The 25,280-nt window shown below is 42.9% G+C and overlaps 1 protein-coding gene across 1 annotated transcript; it reads left to right on the top strand.

Moving 5' to 3' along the window:
• Positions 1-236: 236 nt before the first annotated feature.
• LOC146182419 (solute carrier family 35 member E1 homolog) lies at positions 237-20,325 on the top strand. The gene is made up of 6 exons (XM_084577503.1): positions 237-898; positions 1,662-1,732; positions 4,682-4,819; positions 5,684-5,809; positions 10,175-10,420; positions 17,828-20,325. Exons 1-6 carry the CDS (start codon positions 571-573, stop codon positions 17,990-17,992), a joined length of 1,074 nt encoding a protein of 357 aa, XP_084433629.1. The 5' UTR covers positions 237-570; the 3' UTR covers positions 17,993-20,325.
• The last annotated feature ends 4,955 nt before the right edge of the window (positions 20,326-25,280 follow it).

Here is a 25,280-nt window from a genome sequence, read left to right as displayed (position 1 = left end):
ATGCTCACAAACATTGGGGGTTAAAACCTCACAAAACTTCATTGTAATATAATGTTAACTGCTATTGTCGCGTCATCTGTGAAATTGCATAAAAGCAAATTACTCGTTATTTTAAGCATAAACTTCTAAACTATATTTTATTTTATTGTTTGCAGGTGTAGGTGCAATCACTGAGTTTCAAAAATTGTCGACGAAGACGATATGTTTCTGAGAACGAAGTTTTGCACTTATTCCGCTTGCGGATTAGCCAAGGCTACCTTGGATTAGCTCGGGTCTCGCGGGCCGACGTGGCCAGTGCCATCGCCTTGCCGTCGCAGCCGCCGCGGTTGCCGCTTCTTCCGCGTCGTGTGACTGCTGCCGCCAACGTTCAAGACACCGCTAAACATCTGTTACGTGTGCGTACGCAAACTTTCGACAAGCGGCATGGATAAAGCGGCAGCTGCTACTGCCGGCAGCGGCGGCAGAAGCGATTGGCACGTCGGCGGGACTTTCCGTCGATAGCGCGTGTGACATACGCTCCACTTAGGTTTCGTTCTTCGAGGACGCGCGACTGCTCAAGCTGCCAACGCGATGGCCTCGAACGCTTCTCACACGGCCGAGATTGTGAAAGTCGTGCTCCTGTGCGTGATCTGGTACTGCATCAGTTCGGGTAACAACGTTGTCGGCAAGGTGGTGCTCAACAGCTTTCCCTACCCGCTGACTGTCACCATGGTCCAGCTGTTTTCAATTACTGTTTACTCGGGCCCAGTGTTCGCGCTGTGTGGCATCAGACCATATTTGGACCTCGAATGGGGCTCGTACATGCGGTGCATTGTGCCGCTAGCCTGCGGCAAGTTTTTCAGCTCACTCACGTCACACGTCAGCCTGTGGAAAGTGCCGGTCTCCTACGCGCATACAGGTGATTTCATCCATTCATTTTGGGGTCAGCCGCGCACATTGGACGGGGCCTGTACGGGCAGTCATTGTATATATCGCCTGATAAATGACTTCACATGGTTCTGGGCTAAAATGCTAGTATTGGAACTGGTTTGTGCTACGTGGTGTTATAGCGTGGTCTCAGTACCTACCACGAGGTTATGAAGGCTGCTTGAATTAGCTGTTCCCATCGCATTTTTTTCGCACCAATTAAGTACTTGTAGCAGTAGGACGTTAGTAATAAAATCAGACCTGTTTTAGGAGGCGTATAAATAGGAATGAAAGCTAAACTGCGTGATTCCATATCTGTATCCGAATTTTGTTGTGACCAATGCGTTCAGTTTTGGCTAGTCGCCCAATGCTTATCTTGTCAACAAGAAGTTTCAGAAAGATGATGTGAAACAGTGCGATGAAATAGTGACGGATCTTGCAGATTGAGAGTAGTTAACATTAAATTTCTTTACTGACAATCGTACCCTCACTTAGACAAACAAAAAGTGCATTTTCTTTGCGAGCATTGCTGTTGCCATCACAAAGTAATTTTGCAATCATCCGTGCTCATCAAGGTAGGTTTGTACAGTGGCAATTTATATTTGCTGGGGACCCCTCATGTGATGGTTCCACTCAAAAGTGGTTCTTGGTTATTCCAAATACACTGCTAGAGCCAGTTCATTTGTTTGTTTGTTTCTTGATTACTTTAAAGGAAGTATGAAGTGTGTATTAATATGTTTTTGTCTTTATTTCAGTAAAGGCCACCATGCCTCTATTCACTGTAATTTTATCTAGGATCATTCTGAAAGAAAAACAGACGTGGACGGTGAGTTGCTTTGCATACCAACGGCCTTGACATACTCTGTTGTTTTCTTCAAACTAGTTGTTCGTTCAGTGCTTTTCAGCTTCTTTTGCGGCAGCTGCATAGCACCGTACAAACATTGTAGTGCTTTCTGCAAGTTTATTGCAGTGGCTCTTGTTTGAAAAAAGTTCTAATGTGTTAGCTGTTGCAGATGGCAAAATTAACGTAGGTAGCTAAAATTTCAGAAAATAGGTTGCTAACATTGTGTGGGCTAGCAAACTTCTCTTTTAATGTGAGAGCGTTCAAGGCCCCGTTTTTCAGAAAAATCTGGCATCCACATAGTCAGCGTTATAAGCATTAGCGTTATGAGTGAAAAATCACGTGTATATGCCCCTGGCAGGTCGGGCAGATCCTTCAATATGAGGTTGCAATATAGGGATCATCCTGGGACCCTTGAATCCCTAGTCAGACTCTCTGCTACCACTCAGGCACATTTCTATGGGTTGATTAAAGCAGTGCGTTGTATCTCTGTTGGGCAGCTGTTCACACAGCGTCTTAGCTTATGCTAATAATTATGGATGAGGTAATAGAGGCTGGCATTAATGGATTAGTGATTGCGAGTAGCAAAATGCGTGTATGCAAACCAGTGTTTGTAAGGGGAGCTGCAGACGGGTGTCATCAAAACTGTCGCTCCATATCCTTAAAAGGGAAACTTAAGCGTGCCTCAGATTTCGTTTTGTATTTCATTTGTTTTCTGAAAAAAAAAAAGATTGTCTGCTTAGTCCTGCTTTTTGCAACTCTTGAAGGTTATAAGACCACCGAAAATATAAGTCTTCTTCTGAGTAAGCCACTTAAAATAATTGAAGGTTATGAAAGCAGCGCAACAGGACGCGACGATCAAAACACTGAAACATCCGTTCTGTCAAATCGATGTAGTCGTTAATATATGCGCTGAAGCATATGTCTCGCATACTTTTTGTTTTCCTTTTTGGGCTGACAGCTCTTGCACTGTTTCCACAAATAAGTGTGAATGAACTTGAATAGCTCCAAGTTTTCCCTCTGTATGCATGGCAAGGGTATGCATGATACTGGCATCTAGGGCTACGAGCTGTTTTGTGCTTGTGAATTCGCAGCTTTTTCGTGAAGTGTGTACATTTAGTAACGATTGCTTTGTTTGAGAAAAAAATTACTCTTTGTATCAGTATATTTTCACTCCATTTACCATGGTTGGCAGGTAGAAAAGAAAATTTTTCCTTACCACCACCTAACACTGTTATTAGGTGGAGGTCTCTCACAGAGGGTGCCGCTTCCTACAGCAGCCAGTTTCACCTTCATGGCTTTTTGATGCTATCACATTAAACGATATATCTATTGGTGATCAATGGTGACCAATTGCTATGCAGCCTTGCAGCTTAAGTCACTGAGGTGTAAGGATAGTCATAGTGCGCCAACAGTTTCTGGTGAAGGCAGCGCTACCTTAGGGTATATCATATCCAGATCATACCACCCTGAGCATAGGTGACGTGCTGACAGCACACATTTTAGCCTATATTTCTCCACTCATATATATATATATATATATATATATATATATATATATATATATATATATATATATATATATATATATATATATTCCATGATTTCTTTCATGCTTATTTGACAAATTCTAATGTTCCTGGCTTGCATTCATTGTGATGCCCTACATGAAATTTCGCCCATGCTTGCAAAAAACATAGGCATCTTGTATTGCGAGCTTGACTAATACACTTTCTTCAGGCTTTTCTTCGGGATAGTTTCTTCTCAGCAGAAATGGGAAGCTGTGTCCGAAAAGTTTAAAGGCAGCTCCGCAAACAGTGTAATCCAGTTTATCTGAATGAGGCTGAGTTTTCTAAATCGACGAGTGCACTGTGATCATTATAAGTTTCCAGAGCAGCCTTGTCTGTTAGTTTCGTTTTCCACTAGCTTCTTATCATACACACATTTCACTCCATCTTAGGATTTTTTTTTTGTTGTGAATTTTAGACATTCTTTATATTAAGGCGGTCACAGCTGTATACAATTTCAGCTAAATAAGAAGAGAGAGCTTTTGAGTGATGACGTAGGTCTTTTGAGGTGCTGCATCCTAAGCTTAGCTAAGCTTAGCAAAGCTTAGCACAGAAGAGTGTTTGCTAGAAACGACTCAGTTTAATATGTGATTGAGTCTACAAGTAGTTGGTTCTTTTTCAGCTTCTGTTGATCATGCTGCTTTTTTTGTATATCGTTCAGAAGATGCTAGCAGCTATTCAATTTGTTAGAAAGGTCGTAGTGAATTTATTGCTTTGTGGCTTTTGCAGAAGATTAATATTCCTCTCTGCATGTTACTGAGATTGGCACACACATGCACAATCGGAAAGTCTACACTCACAGAGCACGACGAGAAAGACCGATGGCTCAAAAAAATTTCGGATAATGCTTAGGTAGTGCTATATTTGTCACATGCGTGTGTGCATGAGTAACACGTAACGAGCAGTAACTTGGAATAAACTAATCCTCTCCTTAGCACTGCAAGTATTTTGATGTTGACATAACTTAGAATAAAAAGTGACATGTCGCTAGTGGGGCCTGTACTTCATCCCTCAAGTTGTTTGCCACACTGTGTAACCTACAGTTTTGTCATCCATTTGAGGCTGCGTAAGCATAGCCAATAGTCCCTGAAATTCTTTAGCAATGCTGAACTATATTTAATCAATTATTGCAGTAATTGAAGAGGTCGTTGCAGAGTGGACCATTCTGATTGGCTCAAGTCTCCATAGATTCCACAGTGCTGCAAACCACTTGATAGGTGAAATGTAACTTATGAACTACATATGTCACTTATGAACTACAAGGTGCTCTGACAACTGATTCTTGACAGTGCTAGGGTGTGCAGTTTAGAATGTTTAGCTGTTATTCTATGTGCAGCTTCCCACACTGGCATTTACACGCTTGCAGGTGTATTTATCGCTGCTGCCCATAATCATTGGTGTCATGGTTGCAACCATGACCGAGATTTCCTTTGACATGATTGGCCTCGTCAGTGCGCTCGTGTCGACCATCGGCTTCTCACTGCAGAACATATACACCAAAAAGGTTGGATGTTTTCTTCTTCCTTTCTTTGTTCATCGTGTTGTGACCCAAGCTGCCTTGCTGCTCTCTGCAAAAATATCTTGGATAGTATTCCTTGTTTTTTGTTTTCTGGTTGCATTGCATAAGGAACTTTTAATTATTTAAAATGTCCAGTTAAGAAACAAGGTTGACTGTGGTTTATGTAGTGGTGCAAAAAGTTAGATTAAATGTTTTTGATATGTTTAGTCTGCTGTATCAAAACATTGAAGAATTAGTTGACTCTTGATGGTGTTTACTTGAAGGGAACCAAAAACCTGTAAAATGTGTGCAGAGTTTTAACCACTTGAGCTTTACAGTATACTCTTGATACTGACAGAACGGAAGAGCTAGTTTCAATAAAATTAGCATTTCGAATGAGGCAGGTTGAAATGAATGAGAATTGACTTTAAGGGAAAGCCAACAGGTATGGAATGTGGGTAGAGTGATATGGTTGCATTCATTTATACATTAATAGTTGTTATACATAAATAGCCTGCTTCACAGGCTGACATTACTTGGGCTTGAGACATTAAAAAAAAAAAAAATTTGTGACCTTGACTCTTGAAAGTAAATGTTCATTCACTTTGCTTAATACTCATATCAACACCAGCCAATTAAAGCAAGGAGCACTCTAGTATTTGAACAGACTCTATCAGTGTGCTTTAGGCTAGCCTATGCACTTCAAGGGGCACGAATATGTGATTGCACGGCGAGGAGCGTTGTTTGTCCTGTGTCTTGCAGAAGCAAGCAGGTACCACTAAATGTGTTATGGCCATTGCTAATTTGAGTGACGATCTGATTCTACCACTTAGCCTTTGCTCATGTACTTGCTGCCTAATTTCTGTGCAGGTGATTCGGGACACGAACCTTCACTATCTACGGCTGCTGCACACCTTTGCCAGGCTGGCACTCATCTTTTTCATTCCGGTGTGGCTTATAATTGATGCGCGTCGCTTCAGCAAGGACGCTTCTCTGGTGAGATCCTGTAACATGTACGCACTTAACACTAACATAGAGATAACAGAGTCGTCAGATAGCTAATGTCATTTATTTATCCTGTCTAGGACAGGGGTTTTGTAACTGATATTTATGGACCGTGATGTGTGCTTTTTTTAAGTGAATGTCACAACTTCAGCCTTTCGTTTACTCACTTTATTTGGGCTCAGAAAACGTTTGACAAGCATATGACATACATTGCGGCATGGTAGCTACTTTTGTCCATTTTAATCCGAATTTTTCCCTAGCCTGTACAAGAATAGGCATAGAAAAAAAAAATACTTAATGAGCAGTGATCACATCGAAGCTTCTTCAAGGCTAACATGACAGCAACTCGTCTGCAACAGCAAAACCCTCTTTCAGCACTAGATGCGAATTTAGCCATGTAGCACCGAAGATGAAAATAATTTCATAAAAATGTAATGTAAATTACATGCATGATATAAAGTATTAGTACAGTCAAAGTTAATGTTGTTGGGTTGAGTTTTAAATGTTATTATAATTCACGTATATTAGCAAATGTGTTGTATTATAACATTATTTTAATTTTGCAAACATGAACTTTTACATGATATTAAGCTTATTACGAAAACAATATCCACTACGGCGTCTCTCATAGCCTGAGTCGCTTTGAGACGTTAAACCCCACAAACCAAACCAAAACAATATAAAAAAATGACACCACTTGTGCTGGAAGTGGTAAAAAGAGGCCAATAATTGACGCAGATGATACTGGATGCAGTGGCTTACAAATGAGTTCACCTGCTATACGAAAGTATACAAGAAACTTCTAAAGCGTTAAATAAGGACACTCTCATTGAAGACACATTTCAAGCCCTATAGCGATCCCATTGAGGCTCTCTTCGGGAAAGTAAGGCTAATGTGCGGAAGGGAACGACATGCTAGATTCGAGGACCGTAACAGCTAGTGGCACTTGACTACATTGTCAAGACGGACGTTTCATCTGAGAACAAAATCAAGGCACCTTGCGTCGATTCCAAAAAAAAAAAAAAGCCATTTCGGCTGTACGTCGTTGGATATATCGTAAAGTTAATCAACTTCGGGTGTGAAGCAATTTTTTCAGTATTCTTCTTAAAACTAGCGAAAGAAGCAACCTCATGTACACTCTTTTATGAGGATAATATTCTAGTGGACTGCATTATCTGAAACCAGAGCTTGTTGCCCTATTGAACAAGTTCTTTTGTTTTTCTTTGGAAAAAGCTGCCATGAACCTACTACACACAAATGTTCTCAAAGTACTTAAGATCCTAATTCAATCAGCACTTGAGAATTCACCACTGAGTTGCCCGGAAAGAATTGACAACAGCCGTATTATAAGGTCCGCTTCTTTGATATTTGAAAAATTTCTCAGAATCCTTGTTCTCTATTAATTATGCCAAGAAAGTGACAGACAGGAACGGGAGGCCAACTCCTTATGTGCACAAGCTGTGCAGGAAGATTTTGAGACTGTGTATTTTCTAGCCACAGGTCGTGTTTTGATGAATTGATCAGTACAATGTGTAATATTGAAGGACCATTTTTTTTTTTAGATTTTGTCGCTCTTTCAAATTATGCATAACTGTTTACGCCCATTTCCTTGATTAAAAGTTGTTTATCTATGTATTAAACAGACTACATCTGTCATACATGTGCGCCAGTCGCGAGACTACATATACATCTTCGGTCTTTCAACTGACTGATATGTTTTGAGCGAAGCTAGAACAGCCCACTCCAGTAGACAACTGAAATTTTAACTATGTGCGTAAATTTGATTCCTTACTCTGAATCTGAGACGCGCCATGAATTTTCGTCGGTCCTCTATTGCTCTGAACAAAAACGGGAGCGGTTGACAAAATCTCCACCCATCACTTTGCCATGCACTCGCGTCAGGTTGCCCTACACCTACTTACATCTTTCAAAGGCACTCTGCATAGCCTGGTACATTTATTTTGGCACAAAATTTAGGGGCAAAAAGTGTTGAGGTAAGTGTACCCGAAGCTTGATTCGACCATGCGCGGCCACTCTGACGAAGGCGCGTGCGCGTGGGTTATTGACTGTATTTTATTCCTCATACAAGATAAATCTCAGACGCTGAATACGGCGTCTTTGTAGTATAAACCATAAGGGGTGAAATGTCAAGACCTGCGGTTTGCAACTGATGCGGGCGGAGTGAAGAGCGAGCGCACATTTCTCTTGCGTGTGAACGGCGGTAGCAGAGGCGCAGCAGTGGGGCGGTGGTGACCCCACTGAGGCGTGCCGGGCGGTAGAAACAGACCCCATTGGAGAGGCCGTAAGGGAAGAGAAGTGCGCTCTCCCTCGAGATCGGCCGTGGCTAGTCATCACTGCTAAATTCACTCCACCATGGAGAAAGTCAAATTGTCAAATTGTCGTATCAGAGTAGGAAGTTTGCCGGAATAAGGTCACCATAGCTGGCAGAGGACAGGGTCAGTTGGAGAGGTTTAAGAGAGGCCTTAGTCATGCAATAAATGAAGTCAGGTTCTTGCTGTTTGCTGCTTATGGTAATGACAGAGGCTTTGGCAATTTTCTGCATTGAAAACATTTACAGCGTTTCATTCTCAAATTAAATGCTAGAAAGTAGCACTTTGTTGTTTTCTGCCATCAAATTTGTCAATAACCAGAGGGTGGTTTAAATTAATGCTCACAGTTTGTCAAAGCTGACAAAGAGTTGCTAATAGGGCACTAGGCCCTCGCAAGGAGTAGGAAGCTCGTGGAATGAAATTTATTTGTTTTTATTATTTTTGTTACCGTGAAAAAGTAGTCTCTTGATGCTGGGCTCTGTGTTGTAAAGAAAAGACAAGCTCATACTCAATTTTATTCAAAACTGAGCAGTGCTGAATATGGGGCCTGCATTGCATAGCACTGGCACTGGGCCCATAATGTTAATGCTTTAACTCAAGCTGCCTTACTATATTTTACCGTGCTGTTGTCATTACTGTGTTATGCTGGCCTATGAAGGTACGTATACATACCCAGGCTGGTTTAAGATGAAAGCTCAAGTTTTTTTGCTTTAATTATATGTGTACCTGGCTGTTGCAAGTAAAATGCCAGGTCACCTTTGCTCCGACATTAGAGCTGGGGAGTTATGAGAGGCAGTATCCCTTATCTGTAGCAGAGTACATTATGTATTTTAAAGCAAGCAAGGATTGTTTAAAATCAGTGAGGAGCCTATTTTAATTTTCAGTGTTAAGCCCAACATGTTGTTATTCAAACCTGCATATTTCAAGTTTCCTGTAGCAGTAGAACTACCAATATATGCTCATGACTGACTTCAGTGTTCGAATCATATAAATTTGCAGAATCTTTTGGTGTCGATGCATGTTGAAGAGCCCCATGGGGTCAAAATTAGTTTGAGGCTATCCGATAGTATTTCTCTTAGCCCAGATCAACTTTGGGAAGTTAAACCACAAGTTACCATATTTTCCTGTAGTCGGACACAACTCAATAATAAATGTGCAGATGCCCCTCACAGAGGGCCCTTCAGCCAATTATGTTGAGTGATTTTCATAATGACATAGGTAATTTCATTAAGTTGCTGTTAACCGCCTTCCATCTTCCACCCCCTACGGTGCCACGCCAGCAAGAACAAGAATACTTGCAAGCTTGGGGATTGCTTTATTGGAACTCTGTCATGAGAATTGGCTGACGCTGCTGGCTGGAGAAACTTTTTTGGGTGGTTGCCAATTCATTCTTTAGTTGTATCCAAATATAGACAAACTTAATGGTAAACAGCATGTGACATTTTGGGCTGGTGTGAATCTTTTTTGTATCCACATTTCCACATTTCAATAGGAAGAATTGGCGTCCTGTAAGACTGCATTCGCCACAGCAGAAAGGAGCCTAATCACTGAGGCAATGCAATGTTTTTCATCGTGAATCCGTGTTACCACAACCATAGAAATCAGTTTTTCTTGTTTTTTGCAAAAGTGTTTTGCATTAAAAACATGATCATAATGTGGCCGTGGTTTGTAGAAAGTGTAATTAATAGGCTATGCAAGTGATGCACACAGTTTCGTCGACAGTTTAGAGTTGCTATTTCAAGGGCATCCATTCTTTATGTTTTTTCCTTTTCCGAATTTTAGCAAGAGTATGCGTGATACAACACAATTAAAGGTGGGGGGCAAGACTACTTCTCTCAGGTTTTTTTTATGCTTGTTTGTTTGCAGAGCATTTTAACACCAAGCATTTCATTGAACTCCCTTCAAACATTTCACACGTCAAGTTTTAGGGATACGTCAAAACCTTTCTGTTTTTACGTTCACAAGCAAACCTCGATGCGACGTGACTGATTGCCATTACTTGTTCTTTTTTTATTTCCTGTCTCAGTTCGTGCAGTCAGATGGATTTACCGTGCTGCTGCTGCTGTTCCTGGATGGAGCTCTCAACTTTGCCCAGAACCTGGTTGCCTTCACCGTGCTCAACATGGTCTCTCCACTCACCTATTCCGTATGCAATGCGACGAAGCGGATTGCAGTCATCGCCGTCTCTCTCCTTATGCTGCACAACCCGGTGACCCCGCTGAATGTGTTCGGCATGCTTACTGCAGTACTGGGCGTTCTATGCTACAACAAGGTACATACTGAGTCCCTCTTCTTCCTTTGCCAACCCTTTTACCACTGCATTTGAGAAAACGTTTGTATATTGATGTATGAGGCTGGTGAACAGGCTTGTAGTAAGTTTGCAGGCAAAAGAATGCAACACAAAAGAGAATGATATGGGCAGTGTTAGAAGAGGTGAAGAGGGAAGAGCAAGTGTGAACGCGGGAGTTGAGTAATCATTAAGATACGCTTAGATAAAAAGAAGAAAGCAGTCATCTTTGAGGCCGCGGATAGTGTAAAGAAATGCTCACTGCTCTATATTTTGGCTTTGTAACTATGATAAAATTATTTCAGAGATTATTTTATTTTTTTGAGGGATTTTTTTAGTTAGAGCCCAATTGTGTTGTTTGAGCTGGGTAGCATGCTTAGTCTCCAACTGCATTAAAAAATTGAAGAGCTGCTGCCATCACTCACTTGTACTGGGGCAGTTGGTATTACCTAAATGTCTTCATTCTTCACATGCTGCTGTATTCAACCACTTCCTTTTAGACAGCAGGGCCCATTTACAGAAAATTCAGGGTTAGCATTTGCAGCAATAAAGTGCATTGAGTAGTTAGCAGGCGACATGGCTGAGCACTGATTCCTTCATGGGTTGTATGACACCACATGCTGTCACAAAGTTGGAAGGAACTGCCAACTCGGGTTGGTCGTATAGGGGTCAACCTTTCAGGGATGCTGAGTCAGGCATGTTCATATGGTTTAAAACAATACTTCATATCTATGAGGGGGGGTTGCTGACGACTGGTAGTAGGATAATGTGGTAGCTTAGGTCAGTAGGCTAATAAAGATAAGCAAGATATCAGATGCGCAAGTTGAGGAATCTGTAATTAAGTAAGCAGAAACTACATTATGTGAACGAGGAATTGCAAGGGGTAGCTACAGACAGTAGCCATTAGGACTACTGCGTCATGTTCCTAAAGGAAGAGCTTAAGTGTTAATAATCTTCTTTATACTAAGCAGCGCACTGAGCATCCCTCACTGCTAGAGGTGTCACAGCACTTGCCCACTTTTCTTGGACCTCACTTTAGTGAAATCGGACACAGCCTAAGTCAGCTTCTTTCTGCATCTTGATTGATGAAGCTCTGTTACTTGGTGATGATGGGAGCACTTACTGCTACCGTGTATTTCTAACCGCAGAATAGATGAATGAAAGATTGCAAAGATGATAAATCAAAGCAGTGTCACATGGGTCTACCAATTAGAACGCAGAGTATAAGAAGCCACTGCGATGGTGAAGTGTCAAGGAATGGGAAGTCCTTGCACGGGGGTAATTCATAGCTCATTTAAGGATGAAGGTTTTTTGCTGCCGCTGTCGTGACTCTGGGACTAAGTCGACCCGGCCTTCACTTGGTAACGTGCAGAGACTCCGGGTTGATGAAGGATTGAATCTTCGAAGTTGGTAAAATACATACAAGCAGGTTTAATGGCACTTTTAAAAAACTTATTTACATGAAAAAAAAAAAGGGTATATCAGCAAAATGGCAAGCGTTAAGAGTTCATAGCGAGAAGCGTCTGGATGAGCCGTTTACCCAGGGCTCAGAGCGTCATTTCGTGGCCTGCAACGTCCTTAAATCCCCCTATGTCCAGCCCCTCTCTGAAGATGCTGACCAATCAGTTCCAGGGCACACCCCTCAGATATCAGCAACCAATCGATCACATCACTGCACTGATGGTCTAATGCACTGACTGGTCCAGTATTGTTTCGTCGGTCGTGGTCACTTGTTGGCGGGTAGAGCTTGGGAATGGCGAGGAGGTAAATTTCGATTCTTCTGCAAAGATCCGATATGGTGGTTCCGGCAAGTGGATTTCCTTCTCAGAAACCCAAGTGTACGTGCGCGTCATGAATACTGCTCCCAGCATTGTCCCTTTCCGGCAATTGCAACTCTTTCCTGCATTCCCGGGAAATCCACTAATGGCCGTAATCATCATGCTCCTTTCTTCTCCTTTAGGTCTGTCACTCCGATCGTCTCCTTTGGACAATAGGCATTCCTCACTTGACAATAGCGCCTCTCGACGGGAAGGGTGAACAGTTGAACAGAACCACTTCTGCCTATTTCTCACAGGGCGACGTTTCTTTGTATTTTTCTTGCCGTTCCCTTGACAGGGCCAACTTGGCAGTTGCAGAGTCACGACAAAGCAAAGCAGGCTCACACAAAAAGATGCATGGGAACAGACTCACTTAGAGCCCTTGCACCAACAGCACATATCAATACCATGCCCACAGACGCACAATAGTGCACGCAAGCGCGGACCATGCATGGTCACAACACCGCATACCATTAGGCCAGAAAATTCTTAATTGTTCGGAAATGTTCCGTTTTGCGCGTGGTTTACTGTGGTGGCTTAGTGCTCTCTGTATGCGGGAAATGCTGGGTACGCATTGTTCATACAGTGAATGAAAGCTTTCGTCTGGCCTGGTGCTTAGCTTATATGGGGAGAAATGCTTTGAAAAATGGGGGGGAAAAAGGCCTTCAATTTGGCTTTACCGCACATTGTGGCTTTGGTGAATCGGTAACATCTCTAAGGGGCTGTAAACAAGCTTAACAGCGATGTTTGAGTGAATTGGCTCAAAATTGGAGCTGAAAGAATTTCATGCTTGACTTTTGTAGACGTAAATGTGGTGCACCTGACTGCATAGGTGTACATGTACTGGTTGTCAAAGCCCTCTGAGCAGCAGCATGGTATAGATGTCAACAGTCATCACCGACAGCATGTCCATACAGTTATTTCTATGCCAGGAACCATTTCAGGAAGGAGAGCTGGTCACCAGTTGTATTTAGCATGTCCTGCATGAGACATTGTATGAGTCCTTGTTATCATACTATTTGCCACATTATTGAGCAAGAAAATAATGCCTGCACTCTGCTTGCCATATATCTTTTGCTATATTAGCCTCAGCAAGTTATTCAAAACGTCACACTCCTAGGCGGCAATAATCACATGTCTGCATCCACTCCACAGGGTGTGGAAACAAGCGTCACCTATCAGTCTTTCTTTTAGCGCTGTGCTAGAGAAGTTTCCCCGAAAACAAAAACCCACACACAAATTGGATTACTGCCACATCTATGCACTCGTTTTAAGCGTTCATGAAAATATGCTATTCTAAAAACTAATATCATGTGTTGGCTTGCTTGGAGGTTCTTTATGTGCCTTATATGTCGATACTATACAGCTATAATGATTCTTTAATAGTTTTTGCGCACTTACCTCGCTTGTTAAATAGCGATTTTTGACGTCCACTGATTTGTTCGGACGGAACCTTGCAATGTCTGTTTAGGCAGTTGTGCTGCAAATTATGCTATTCAAACTGTCGAATTGTGCTGATATACAAGTTTGGAACTGGCCGTTAATTTGCGTCTAGGACACTTACTAATAAAAGCTGTCCAGCTGTCCCCCATTGTGCCAATGACTGTCAATAATTTTAATCTGCCCAGGGACACTGTTTGGGATACATTTTTAAGTATAGTAAACATGGCATATCTGTTCTAGGTGTGAGTGAATTTTTTCTTTGGTTCTCTGCAGAACAGTGTATTAAAACCGCTAGTCTTAAATTCAGGGCTTGCCTTGGTTGCTCCCTTTTTTTTAGCACTTCCATCAAGCTTGCACTCGACACGCAGGCAGGTGGGATTTTGCATTTATAGGTTTACACGATGGAGGGTGATATCACGTGTAATGATTTTGATCTTTTAGTTAACTAGTTTCAAGGCATCTGATGCCATACACCTTTTATTGCTAGCAAGTTTGTGTCAAGAGCAATGCACAGAGCAAAAAGCAGAGACATGCTGAATTGCCAAACCTACATTTCTTATCTTTTTTTTTTCATGGGCATCCTTTGCTCAAGCCTAGCAGCATGAAATTGTCCTTAGTTAGGTGGGGTCTAGTGGGGCTTGTACACATCAATTGTTGCGAAACCCTGCTGCAATGAACTAGCTCATAGATACAAATGAGGGTGCAGTAAAATAATACTGTGGTCCTATATTGCCTTCCATAGGCAGTTGTAGGTTTTTTTCGCTATAGAAAGAATATCACTGATAAGGAGGTAATTATAGTTAAGAGCGTTTGGCTGCGGTGGCATGGTTCCCACGGAATTTCACACACTTAACAGTATAATCCCATGAACAACAATTGCAATCACATAAATCATAGATAAGATAGACTGTCATATGGTGTTTTTTCGAGTTGGCTCAACCATCACGCTTGTGAGGTGTGAGGGGAAGCGACCTTTTCGAGGGTCATTTTTAAGTAAAGCTAAAAGCAATGTGCATGAAAAAAAAAATTACTGAAATATGACTGGACATTGCAAAAAAGGTGGCCAGACTGCTGAGAAAATGAAGGCTGGAGAAGATCAGTGAGGAGTAGGGAAGAAAAAAAGTGTGAATGATGACACCACTGAGCTGAAGCGATAATCACGGAAAAATGGTCGCAGGAAGTAGTATTGCGACAGCACTTTACGTGGGGTTGGGCCACGCTTGATCGTGTCACATTCATTTTTTAACTATCTCCGCTTAAACCATACTTGTGCAGTAAAAAATGGTGCCATATTTATCCAAGGCTTTTGTTTGCATATAGATTTGCGCAAATGCAGCATTTCCGTGAGATCTAGACGAAATCTAAGAGGTGGTATGTGAAAAGACATTCTTAGCACATAACGACAAGGATGCAAGGTATCTGCAAGTGTCTGCCTCAGCCAATGTTATGTGTTTGTACTCCCAGACAACTTTTTCTGGCTATGTAGTCTAGGCTATGGGGGCAGAGCTTCTGTCACGAAGTTACTACACCATGTAGTTCTGGCATGTCTGGCCTCAGTTATGGTTTCAGTTTCAGTTCTACCTTTACTTAAAATTATAGTATTCAAGCAGAAATGTCTTTCTTTAGACTACTTCAGCCATAAGTGAACGTAAATTTGTGGTTGATGAATATCACGCGCTATGTAGATTGCTAAAACAAGTGCATTGAGAAAACATACAGAAGCCGGCAGGTAGTCACAGCAGGAGCAGCTGAAGTACGCTTCAGGTAATTCCAAACAGATGGCGCAGCAATCCCGTTTGCGCGGCTAAGTGTACTGATTTAAATATGTACTATACTAACGCTGTACAGGCTTGTGTCGTAGTGCAGTTGTGATATAATAATGATGTGAATATACCCTTAATAATATAATATTTTGGGTGTAGAGGTAGAACATCTGCTTTGCATGCAAGAGGACCGTGGTTTAAACCCCGGTTGACGAAACAGCATAAACAGGTGACCTAATGCCAGTAAACACTTCCGGAAAAGCACTTCCTTACCAGAACAGGATTTGGCCACCGTGTTGTAGTAACTGGCTGCAACCTCCTATGTATACTCCAACTCCCAGTCCTCAGTCCTCAGTTGCTACGAAGCGACTGAACATGGTGAGGGTCAGACTTGTGATGCAGCGGAGGGTGCTTAGAATGTCTGGCTCCGGACAGGGCGCCATGGGTCCTGGCAGCGTCTAATGCTATCACCCTAACTAGTGATGGTAGATTAGCAGTCCTCTTTGAGGAATTAGCGGCCATGAAATGGGATTTCATAGAGCTTAGTGAGATTAGGAGGCCAAATTAGGCATATATTATACTGAAGGGTGGGCATGTATTGTGTTGTCGAGGTTTATCGAAGAGACTAGAACCAAGAGTAGGGTTTCTTGTCAATAAGCATATACTAGCTGTTAACATAGATAAGTTCTATAGCATTAATGAGCGGATGGCAGGCATTGTAATCAAGATTAATAGGTAGTATAAACTGAAAGCTGTATAGTCCTACACGCTTACTTGTAGTCATGATGCGAGGCAGTTAAAAGCTTCTACGAAGATATAGAACCGGCAATAAGGAAAGTAAAAATGTAGTACACTGTACTAATGGGCGGCATCATTGCCAAGGTAGGCAAAAAGCAGGCTGTAGGAGTTATCAGTTGAGTTTGCAGAGCACAACAAATTAGGGATCATGAATACTTTCTTCAGCAAATGGAAGAACCGCAACTGGACATGGAAAAGCCCTAACTAGCAGACTAAAAATGAAATTTAATTCATGCTGTGTTCTAACCCGGTAATTGTGCCAGATGTGGAGTTAAATCGGAAAGGTTTGATGCAGTGACCACAGGACAGTAAGGTCCTGAATTAGTCTAGAGTTTAAGAAGAAGGAATGAAACATATTAGTAAGGGAGACTAAGCAATACTAAGCGAGTATGCGACATTAATAATGAAACCTTATGTGAAGCTAACTTAAGGGAGAATGGAATGAAATTAAGTAAGACAGAATTACTTTTTTTTTATTTTCAGCTAGGAAATGTGTAGTTTAGATACAATATCTGGACTTTTCTAGTGTCTTTACACACAAGTACTGGTGGACAAGGAGTAGGACATTTCCAGATGTGCATGTGTATTACACAGTGAAAATAAATCACTTAAAGAAGTCTGTGACCTGCAATGGGCGTATTGTCTCTGGAGGTATAAAGCTTCTTTATAGTATTATGCAGGCGTTTATGAGCACAAGAAAGGTATAAGAGAAACTTGGCATGAGCAGTCGCCAGGATGACATTTTTGCAAGCATAGCTGCAGATGATGGACGTATTATTTTATTCCTTGAAAGTGATGACAGAGAATGTGAGCTGGAATCGTTGGAAGATGAGAAGCCGGTAACTACCGAGGGTTCAGCCTGGTGGTTAAAACATTTATAAATAACAATTAAATGGTTACAGAGAGGTGTTTGGGTTAGACACGTATCGGTCTCCTCCCCTCACAATACTAGGTGGAGCCCCTATTCCGGGGCCCCATTGGCAAGCAGTGCCGCCCGTGTCCGTTGAACCAAGGCCTTTTGAGCCATGAGGTCTTGACAGCCGAGCAGGGCCGCCTCCCAGTCCTCTCTAGTTGGATTGGGGTTGGGGGGAATGAATGGGTTTGATTGGCACGCCCAGATCATGTGGAAGGTGTCAGCCACCTTCCCACAGTACTGGCACACACCATCAAAGGACTGGTTGAAATGTTTAAGCACCGCCGGGCACAGCACATCATCGTCATCTGCAGCTGTGGACGTCATGTCGTTATACCTCGAAACTAGGCCTTCGTCCTCGTCCTTCGCGCTGTTATTCCAAAATGTATTACCAACTAGCCGGCACCTCAAGGCCTGCTTTGTCAGATGGCACCCGCATGCCGTTAGGCATGATTCCAGCGTGCATCGGCAGGGGTCATTCACTTTTTGATCCGTGGTTTGCACTCCTTACTGTAGTTGCTGCACAGGTGAAGGTTTTCTCATTGGTTGCAAAATTGATGCCGCACAGACAGGCTTGAAATCTATAGTGCCTTCAGTTTCGATGTAATAAGTACTCTGTTGCATCCTCTTTTTTTTTTTTTTTTGCCACAACTTGCAGGCTAAGTATGATGCAAACAAGGCAGCGCGGAAGTCGTTGCCTCTGTCTTCACAAGATCTGAATCCCCTAATCAAGACGGCCGATCAGCACAAGCCGGTTGCCAATGGCGTGAATGGCACCCTGCATCTTCTCAGCCCGTACAACGAAAAGCTCATGGGTCTCTGACAGGAAGAGTCTAGTAGGCCGACTGCACCTTCGTCTGTGCTCCTGCCAGTGTCTTGAGACTTCAAAAGAACAATGGTGTACAAAACTATAAGCACTTTTTTTAGTGCCAGCTGTTCTGCAGTGCTGACATGTGAGCATCTTGGTTTGTTTACATGCTATTATGTACGAGGCTGGCTTACGAAAGTAGCCCTTGACATAATTGTTTACCCGAGAAGAGCACTGTATAGCTTAGTTCGCCCTTTAATCAAAGGTCAATGACCAATAGGTTGTTACGAATTGAAAACCATGGCGACCATTTAGTTGTCGAGGTTTTAATTGTGTAATTTTGCGCACAGTGTACACAGTCACACCTTAGCTCAACTGTGCTCTTTTGTGTCACTAGTACTACTTCTGTACCTCCGCCTGATAACCGGAGTGATTGAAGTAGGGCTACCACTTTTCGGTTGTTGATAATCTAGAAGTTTGTCAGAGCAGGTTACTTTTGTTTGACATTAGGATCTTTTATGCACTCTGATTTTGTTGGGGGAACAAGGTTTGGATGCCGGTCTTTCAGTTGACTTTTGTTATATTGATTGTACGTATTTTGATATTGCACCAACGTTATACTTAAAGCACGTAAAGAATCCCACACTTATATACTTGTTACAGCATATTACGGTGAGCATGTGTGGCTAAATGTCATGCATACCTTATACAAATGCAGAATAGCAAAAGACAAGGTAGAATGCATGAATATAGTCAAGAAAGGACTGCTTTGTTTTGCTTTCCTAGTTGATTTTTGTGATTTTGTGTTCTGAGTGATCTTGGCTGGCCAGCATGATCTGTTCATTGTCAGTGGCTTTAGACTGGCCAGCTATACTTCATTTTGCACGCCATCGATTGCGCAGAGTACGAGATTGGAAGTTCATTCAGCAGGCTGTGCTGTGATCCCGGTGAAGGCGTACAATAGTACATTCGTATTTTATTGTGAATTCATCTTGTATAATTCACAGCGGATACGAAGTTCTTTCCCGTTATTAGAACTGTTTCAGTATAGTAATGCCGTTCTTAAATATTTTGATTTTAGTTTATTGAAGCATATGTTAAAGCCTAAAACTGAACACTGAAATGACTAGCCGTAGCCTTAACAATGAATTGTTTTGCATATACATATATTTTTGTTCGTGAACTTTGTCATCATTGCTGGTAGGTTTAAAAGCTGTGAAGAGCAACTTTAAATTGGTAAGGAACATTATTGCAATAATGTTATGATTTTCATTGCATAATACTATTCGATGAAGAATGTCTGGTTTTAATTCTCTACCCAATTAATCTCTACTGTATCCTACTAAATAAGCAGGCTTTTAACATCAGTGTTTTGACTGTTGTAACCTTTCTGCTGTCATATTTGCAGAAGCCACTCTGGTTTGGCAGATTTGGGTAACAGAACTACGGTATGCACAAATGGTTTGCTATCTTACGCAGAGGGTTTTTATGAAGATTATGTTGTTGTGCCTGACATACCGTGAAATATCGTAGTTGAATGCATTTAAACTGGCAGTCGAAGAACTGTGTGCTAAGTTTGGTGGTTTTGAAGCAATTAAGCAAGGATCTGTGAAATGAGCTAGTCGCATAGCAGGCTTACAACGATTTGTTGTTTTATGTATACATGTTACGTTTGAAAAGGTAGCTGAATGTTTTGCTGGAATTGCCCGATGTTTTGTATTTGAACGCAGATGTATTCTTAGAACTGCGGAAAACGTAGCCCACGGTACTTCCACTGAGTCTAACACTCAATAATGCCACCTTGCAGAGAAGTATGGATGTTTTATAACAGCAGTTTATAACAAACTTTTAATGAGCGTTATTGGAATCCGCTCCGTGCTCCGAAAAGCTGCGAAACACTGTTTATAACATTCCTCCCATATGTGTTGCATCGGAATCTTTAGCTCTGTTAGCTGCGTGCAATGGCTAGTGAGAGCTGAAAACAGCCACTAATGGTAGAGCACTAGTTTATTGTATTTATTTTTGTTCTGTACACTTTTTATTTGTGCATTTGTTTTATTTAAATGCAAAGAGGAAAGAAAAAGGATTTAGCAAGCAAAACATGACAGAGTTACATATTATTCCATGAATGTCAGTAGTATTACTTTCAATTGTGTTACAGAAATCTTTACGTGAAGGCTGTCTTTTGCAGAAGCTCTAGGCTGCAGTTTCAAATTTGGTCAGTGCACTACAGATTGCATTAGTCACCACATATTACTCCATATCTGTAAAGTTTCTGGTATGATGTTGCTTTTGATAAGAATGTTCGGACAGATGTGAATAAAATTACATGCTGGAAGTATCTATAATAGGTGGGTTCCATGTTGCTAGATTCAATTAGGTGGTATGAAAGAACTCTTCATAGACATTTCGTCAAGCTGGAACAGCATTTACATTGACTGTAAGGTAGGATTGATGACCCCGTCGTGACTGCATTGTCTGTCCCCCCACACATTCGCACTGGGCTGCTGAGATCACACGAACGAGCTACTGAACATAAGAGCTCCATAAAGATATCGTTTTGCTTTGTAAAGCAACTTCTATCATAAAATATAAAGAACACAAAGGAGTGAACACTTCTCGGTTAAAATATAATAGGCCTTGAAGACGTGAATATTGATGAAGCGTTTTGCAGCCTCACATAAATTTCGCGTCTGCGCAGACCGAAGTTCGAGAAGATTGTGCAAAAAAGTCTACGAGACTGACGAGAGGAAGGTTGAAGAGAGTTTGGCTCACTAGAGAACCAGACGCTGTGCATGCTAGTTTACCTTCTCCTCTGCGAGCCTCTCCTGCATCGTCACGCACCTCTATCTATTCTACCCCGCATGCGGCAGTATACCTGCATACTTCACCTGCAGCTGCATTTATTTATTTATTTATTTATTAGTGATACTATCAGTCCGGTCAGGACCAAGATAGGAGCGATACAGGGTACATATTACAAAGGCGGAACACGACAAACAAAACACCAGCACCATCCAGTCGGTGCCAAGTTTTAACATATCAAAAATGGAACTGACCTCTAAGCAACAAATAAAAATGCGCAAAAATATCGCTGCAACGAAACAGAAAACAATGTGAAAACACCATGCCCAACACAAATCCAAGGCGCATTATATCAGGCACTATACGAACAATCACGAACTCCGGCAGAGAACACATCCACATCCGATGCGAGCACCACATTCTCTGGCAGTCTGTTCCATTCTCTCGCTGTGGACAGGAAGAAGGAATGCTTGTAGCAGTGCTTAGAAAACTTTTGTTCTTTTACGTGTCTGCAATGTTTACCCCGAGTGATACGTGAAGTAGTTTCGCTTATGTATTGCTGCTTATATGTACCATGTTGTTCATAATCTTATAGAAAAGAATGAGTCTTTTTTGTTTCCGGCGACATTGAAGAGGGCGCAAGTTCGCTAAAGTGTAAAGTGGGGTTACCTGATCTTGTCTTCGGAAGCGAGAATAGATAAAGCGAAGTGCACGTCGCTGCACTCGCTCCAGTTCAGCTGCAAGTGTTTGAATGAGTGACATGCACACCTCCCTGCTAACAGCCTGCGACAGTATACAGGCGTGCCTGGGGTAAAATGCTTTAGAGAGATTCCGCGGGGAATCTGGCGTTATTCTGGATTACCCCCGTAACTTACGCGTAAGCTTGCTTGCGCAAGCGGGAGTTCTGGACGCTGCTGAGAGTCCATAATTTGCGTGATTCGGGTTGAGAAGGGAGAGCTACCGTCTGGCTACAACCGCAGCGATCACTTCCGGTAGCTATACAAGACAGTTTCACCTTCAGGCGCGCACGACAGCGCGCGTGAGTTGATGTACCGGTGTCTTCGGGCCCCGACAAGCGCCGATTGATCTCGACGTACCGTTACGGACCCGACCACTCACGCACCGCACTCTTCGAAATACAGATAGACTGCTCATGCGCGCGTGTTCCGTCCTCACGCGAGCGCGAAATCCTGCACGTCAGTATACACACGCCCGCCCGCGCGGTCGGAAGTGCGCAATGGGGCCGTACCCATGCACGAAGAAGTCGATAGAGAAACGTAGCCCTTCTCACGCGTTTTCAGCCGTATGTCATATATTGCGGAGTATCGGGCGTAATGTATGGGTGTTGCATAGGGTGCAATCAGGTCATGCGTTATGTGGTGACTACGATTGACAGGCGTGCGCAGAGTATGGAATACCAGGCTGAACGTCGAAAGCTTTGAGGCACGCGGATGTGGAAGGCTCCGGAAATATCGATGACTAGGGGTTCATTCACGTGCACTGGCATTCCAACAGGAAGAACAGGCGGTGTAGGCGTGGGACAATAGGCTTGGCTTGGATGACCGTGAAGGAGAGGTCAGAGGAAATGCGGATCCGTTTAGCGGAACTGCTGCTATGCGAGCGGCAGGTAGAGAAAGCAGTGGTACATCTTCCCTATAGTCACGACCTCTACATGCATATGTGATGCAAATAATTGTACAGTCATCGCGGTACGATGATCGTATACTTTATTTCGCTTCCATCGTAATGCGGCCGTGATTCGATCCTGCGACCTTCTGATGATCGGATGACATTGCGCACCGTCATTGCGAACAGGGTATCAGAAATACTGTAGGCGCCGCCACTGTCGAAAGAAGCTAGCGAAGTTGTGTATTTAAAATGACGATAGCACCGCTGACCGCAGGTTTACGGGAGGGCAGTGTGCGCGAGCAATTCGTTGCTGCACGCCGTGGCTGGCAGGCATGTGGTTCTTCGTGGTGCTCCACCCCCGGTACCGCAGATCTGCAGGAACCAGAGGTTGTCTTCTACCGGGCGTGGTGACGGGCGCACGCGCATTGTCTGCAATGACACGAGAATTCCATTCGTGATTTGTACCACAAACCTATTCCTATTATAATGCCATTCTGCATCGTGGCAGCCTATTTCACTCCCTCTGTGATAACTTTTGCTTCGGGGGTATGCGGTCCTTCGGCGACATGAGGTATGGGGACAGTATGGACCTGCAACCGGAAGACCGCCGTTTATTCTACGATACAGGTGCTTTAAAAAATTCTAGAACCTGGTTAGAGTTGTTGACCAGAAAATGATCATTGATGGGTAAAAGCGTAAGTTCTCATTCTAAAAAACCTGAGACAGAATGCTGCCATTTCCCAGATGATTCAGAGACAGTATAGTCCTTCATTGCACATGTGACATATGGGTTTTCGCGCTAAAGTATACATATAAAATGTTATTCTTGCTCTTTCCGATCGCCACAAGCTCGGAAAGGTTTAACCGTTCGCACAGTTTCTTTGCGCGGGTTTTGACTTTGGTCAGGGATACAGTTCTATGATTGGTGAAGGCCGACGAACTAGCACCCCTAAAAAAACTGTTTCAAAAACTGTGCTAGGCGTTACAGCCAATCCACCCTCATTGTCACTCAGATGGAGACGAAACGAGTGGTCATGTGTGAAGGAGGCCGCTCGTCTGACAGGTATAGGTTCCGAGTCCTTGCATCGGTATAGAACATTAACATCTTTCGAGCACTTGCCTCCGCCATGGTTATATCGAGACACCTTGCGAACCAAATATAGTTGCTTTAACCGTGATCCCCTAGGCGGCACAGCAAACCCAGCAAACAGCCCGAGAGAAAGGACACGTTCCACGTAAGCTGGCAAGGTAACGTCACCTACGATGTTTCCGCATCTCGTCACAAAAGCGCTCAACCATCTAGCCGAAAGACTGAGCAGTGCCGGTTATCCGCAGCACCTTCTCGTTTCGGTTGCTGAAGGCCTCATCAGAAAGATGCACACTGATGTGAATTTGTGTGATGCCCACGCACAATAGGCAAAAGGTAGCTGTGATACCTTACATTTACAAACTGTCACACAACCTGAAAAAGGCAGCGCAGCGGTACGACGTGAAAGACGTTTTCTTTGCTCCTCACAAGCTATCAAAGCTGTGCAAGGTAACTAATTCAGAGACAACGAAGCAAAGGAACTGCGGCAAGAAGCATCGCCGCCCTTCGTTGAGTGCACAGAAGTCGACGTAGTCTACGAGCTTCCATTAAACTGTGGAAAACTTCAGAGAACACGCTAACAACGTAAAAAATGCTCGTGACGGAAAAGATTTTGAAGGTTTTCTGCCGTACTTGTTAGCACTGTTATTAGAAAAAAGAACAAACAGCATGTAACGCGAAAAATCGTGGAATCGGAGCTGATATGCAATTCGTTCGTAATAAAAGTTGAGTCAGCGCCGTCCTGGTCTCCTTGCGCTGCCGTGTATTTTCTCATTAACTGTCCATTCATATCTTCGAGTGACGGATTGCCGTGATTACAGTTTTCTCTTTGCATTTTGGTATATCGATGTTTCGATTACAGCAAATACGTTATATGCGCAACACAGCAAGAACTTCGAAGACGTTCAGCTCCTCCGGCGACGTTCGAAATAGCGGCAGTGAAAGAATCAGTCCATATATATAGTCAGAACAAATGATTTCGTACAGTGATGCAGATTATCTTCCTCTCTAAGCCCTTATGCTGCGCTAAAGTAGAGCTGATCTGTGTTTCGGTGCACTCCGGGAATCCTGGCAGCGCGGCTGCCACGGTGTGTGGTGCCTCGGGCACCACACTGTAACCCCTCCCACTGTAACCTGTAACATACTGTAACCCCTCCCTCTCACACAATGTTCCATGTTTGGAACCTGTGAGGTATTTGTATAAATAAATATAAATAAATAAGAACGGCCTTTTTGTAAATACGACCGTTTTGTAAAGCACGTAAATACGATTTTTTCATTACCTGCGCACACGGTAAATTTTGTAAATAATTTAACCTGTTATCGGAAATTGTGATAAGGAACGGGCACGCGTCTCTTAAAGTATGGGCGCAAGAGTAATCGAAGTATTAACGGGGCGTTGCCATACAGTCGTGACCACCAGTCGTTGCCTTAGTTATTACCATACAGTCATCAGCTACCTCATTATGTGGAAGACTATACGCGATATACAAAACGTTGCTGTAACCAAGCCTCTGGTACAGTCGTAAGTAGGCTACCATTTCATGTAAAAGAACACCCGGAAAAGAGGTATAAAGCTTACCTTTACGAAAAACCGTACGAATACTTCTGCGTGTCCTAGAGGTATGCGTATTTAGCTCGGGATTCAAGGGTCCGGTTCCCATTGCAGGGCAGCTATCTTTGACAACGCCGCAGCTAGTACAGATGTAGCGTATAAGTAGTAGTTTGTGTTATGGTCTCCCTCCTGACTTCACACAACGCGCCGCCGACCTGTCAGCATTG

This window comes from Amblyomma maculatum, chromosome 8 (assembly GCF_055883805.1).
Source record: "Amblyomma maculatum isolate TAMU_Amacu chromosome 8, ASM5588380v1, whole genome shotgun sequence".
Taxonomy (NCBI): domain Eukaryota; kingdom Metazoa; phylum Arthropoda; class Arachnida; order Ixodida; family Ixodidae; genus Amblyomma; species Amblyomma maculatum.
This window is presented reverse-complemented; position numbering and strand designations above follow the sequence as displayed.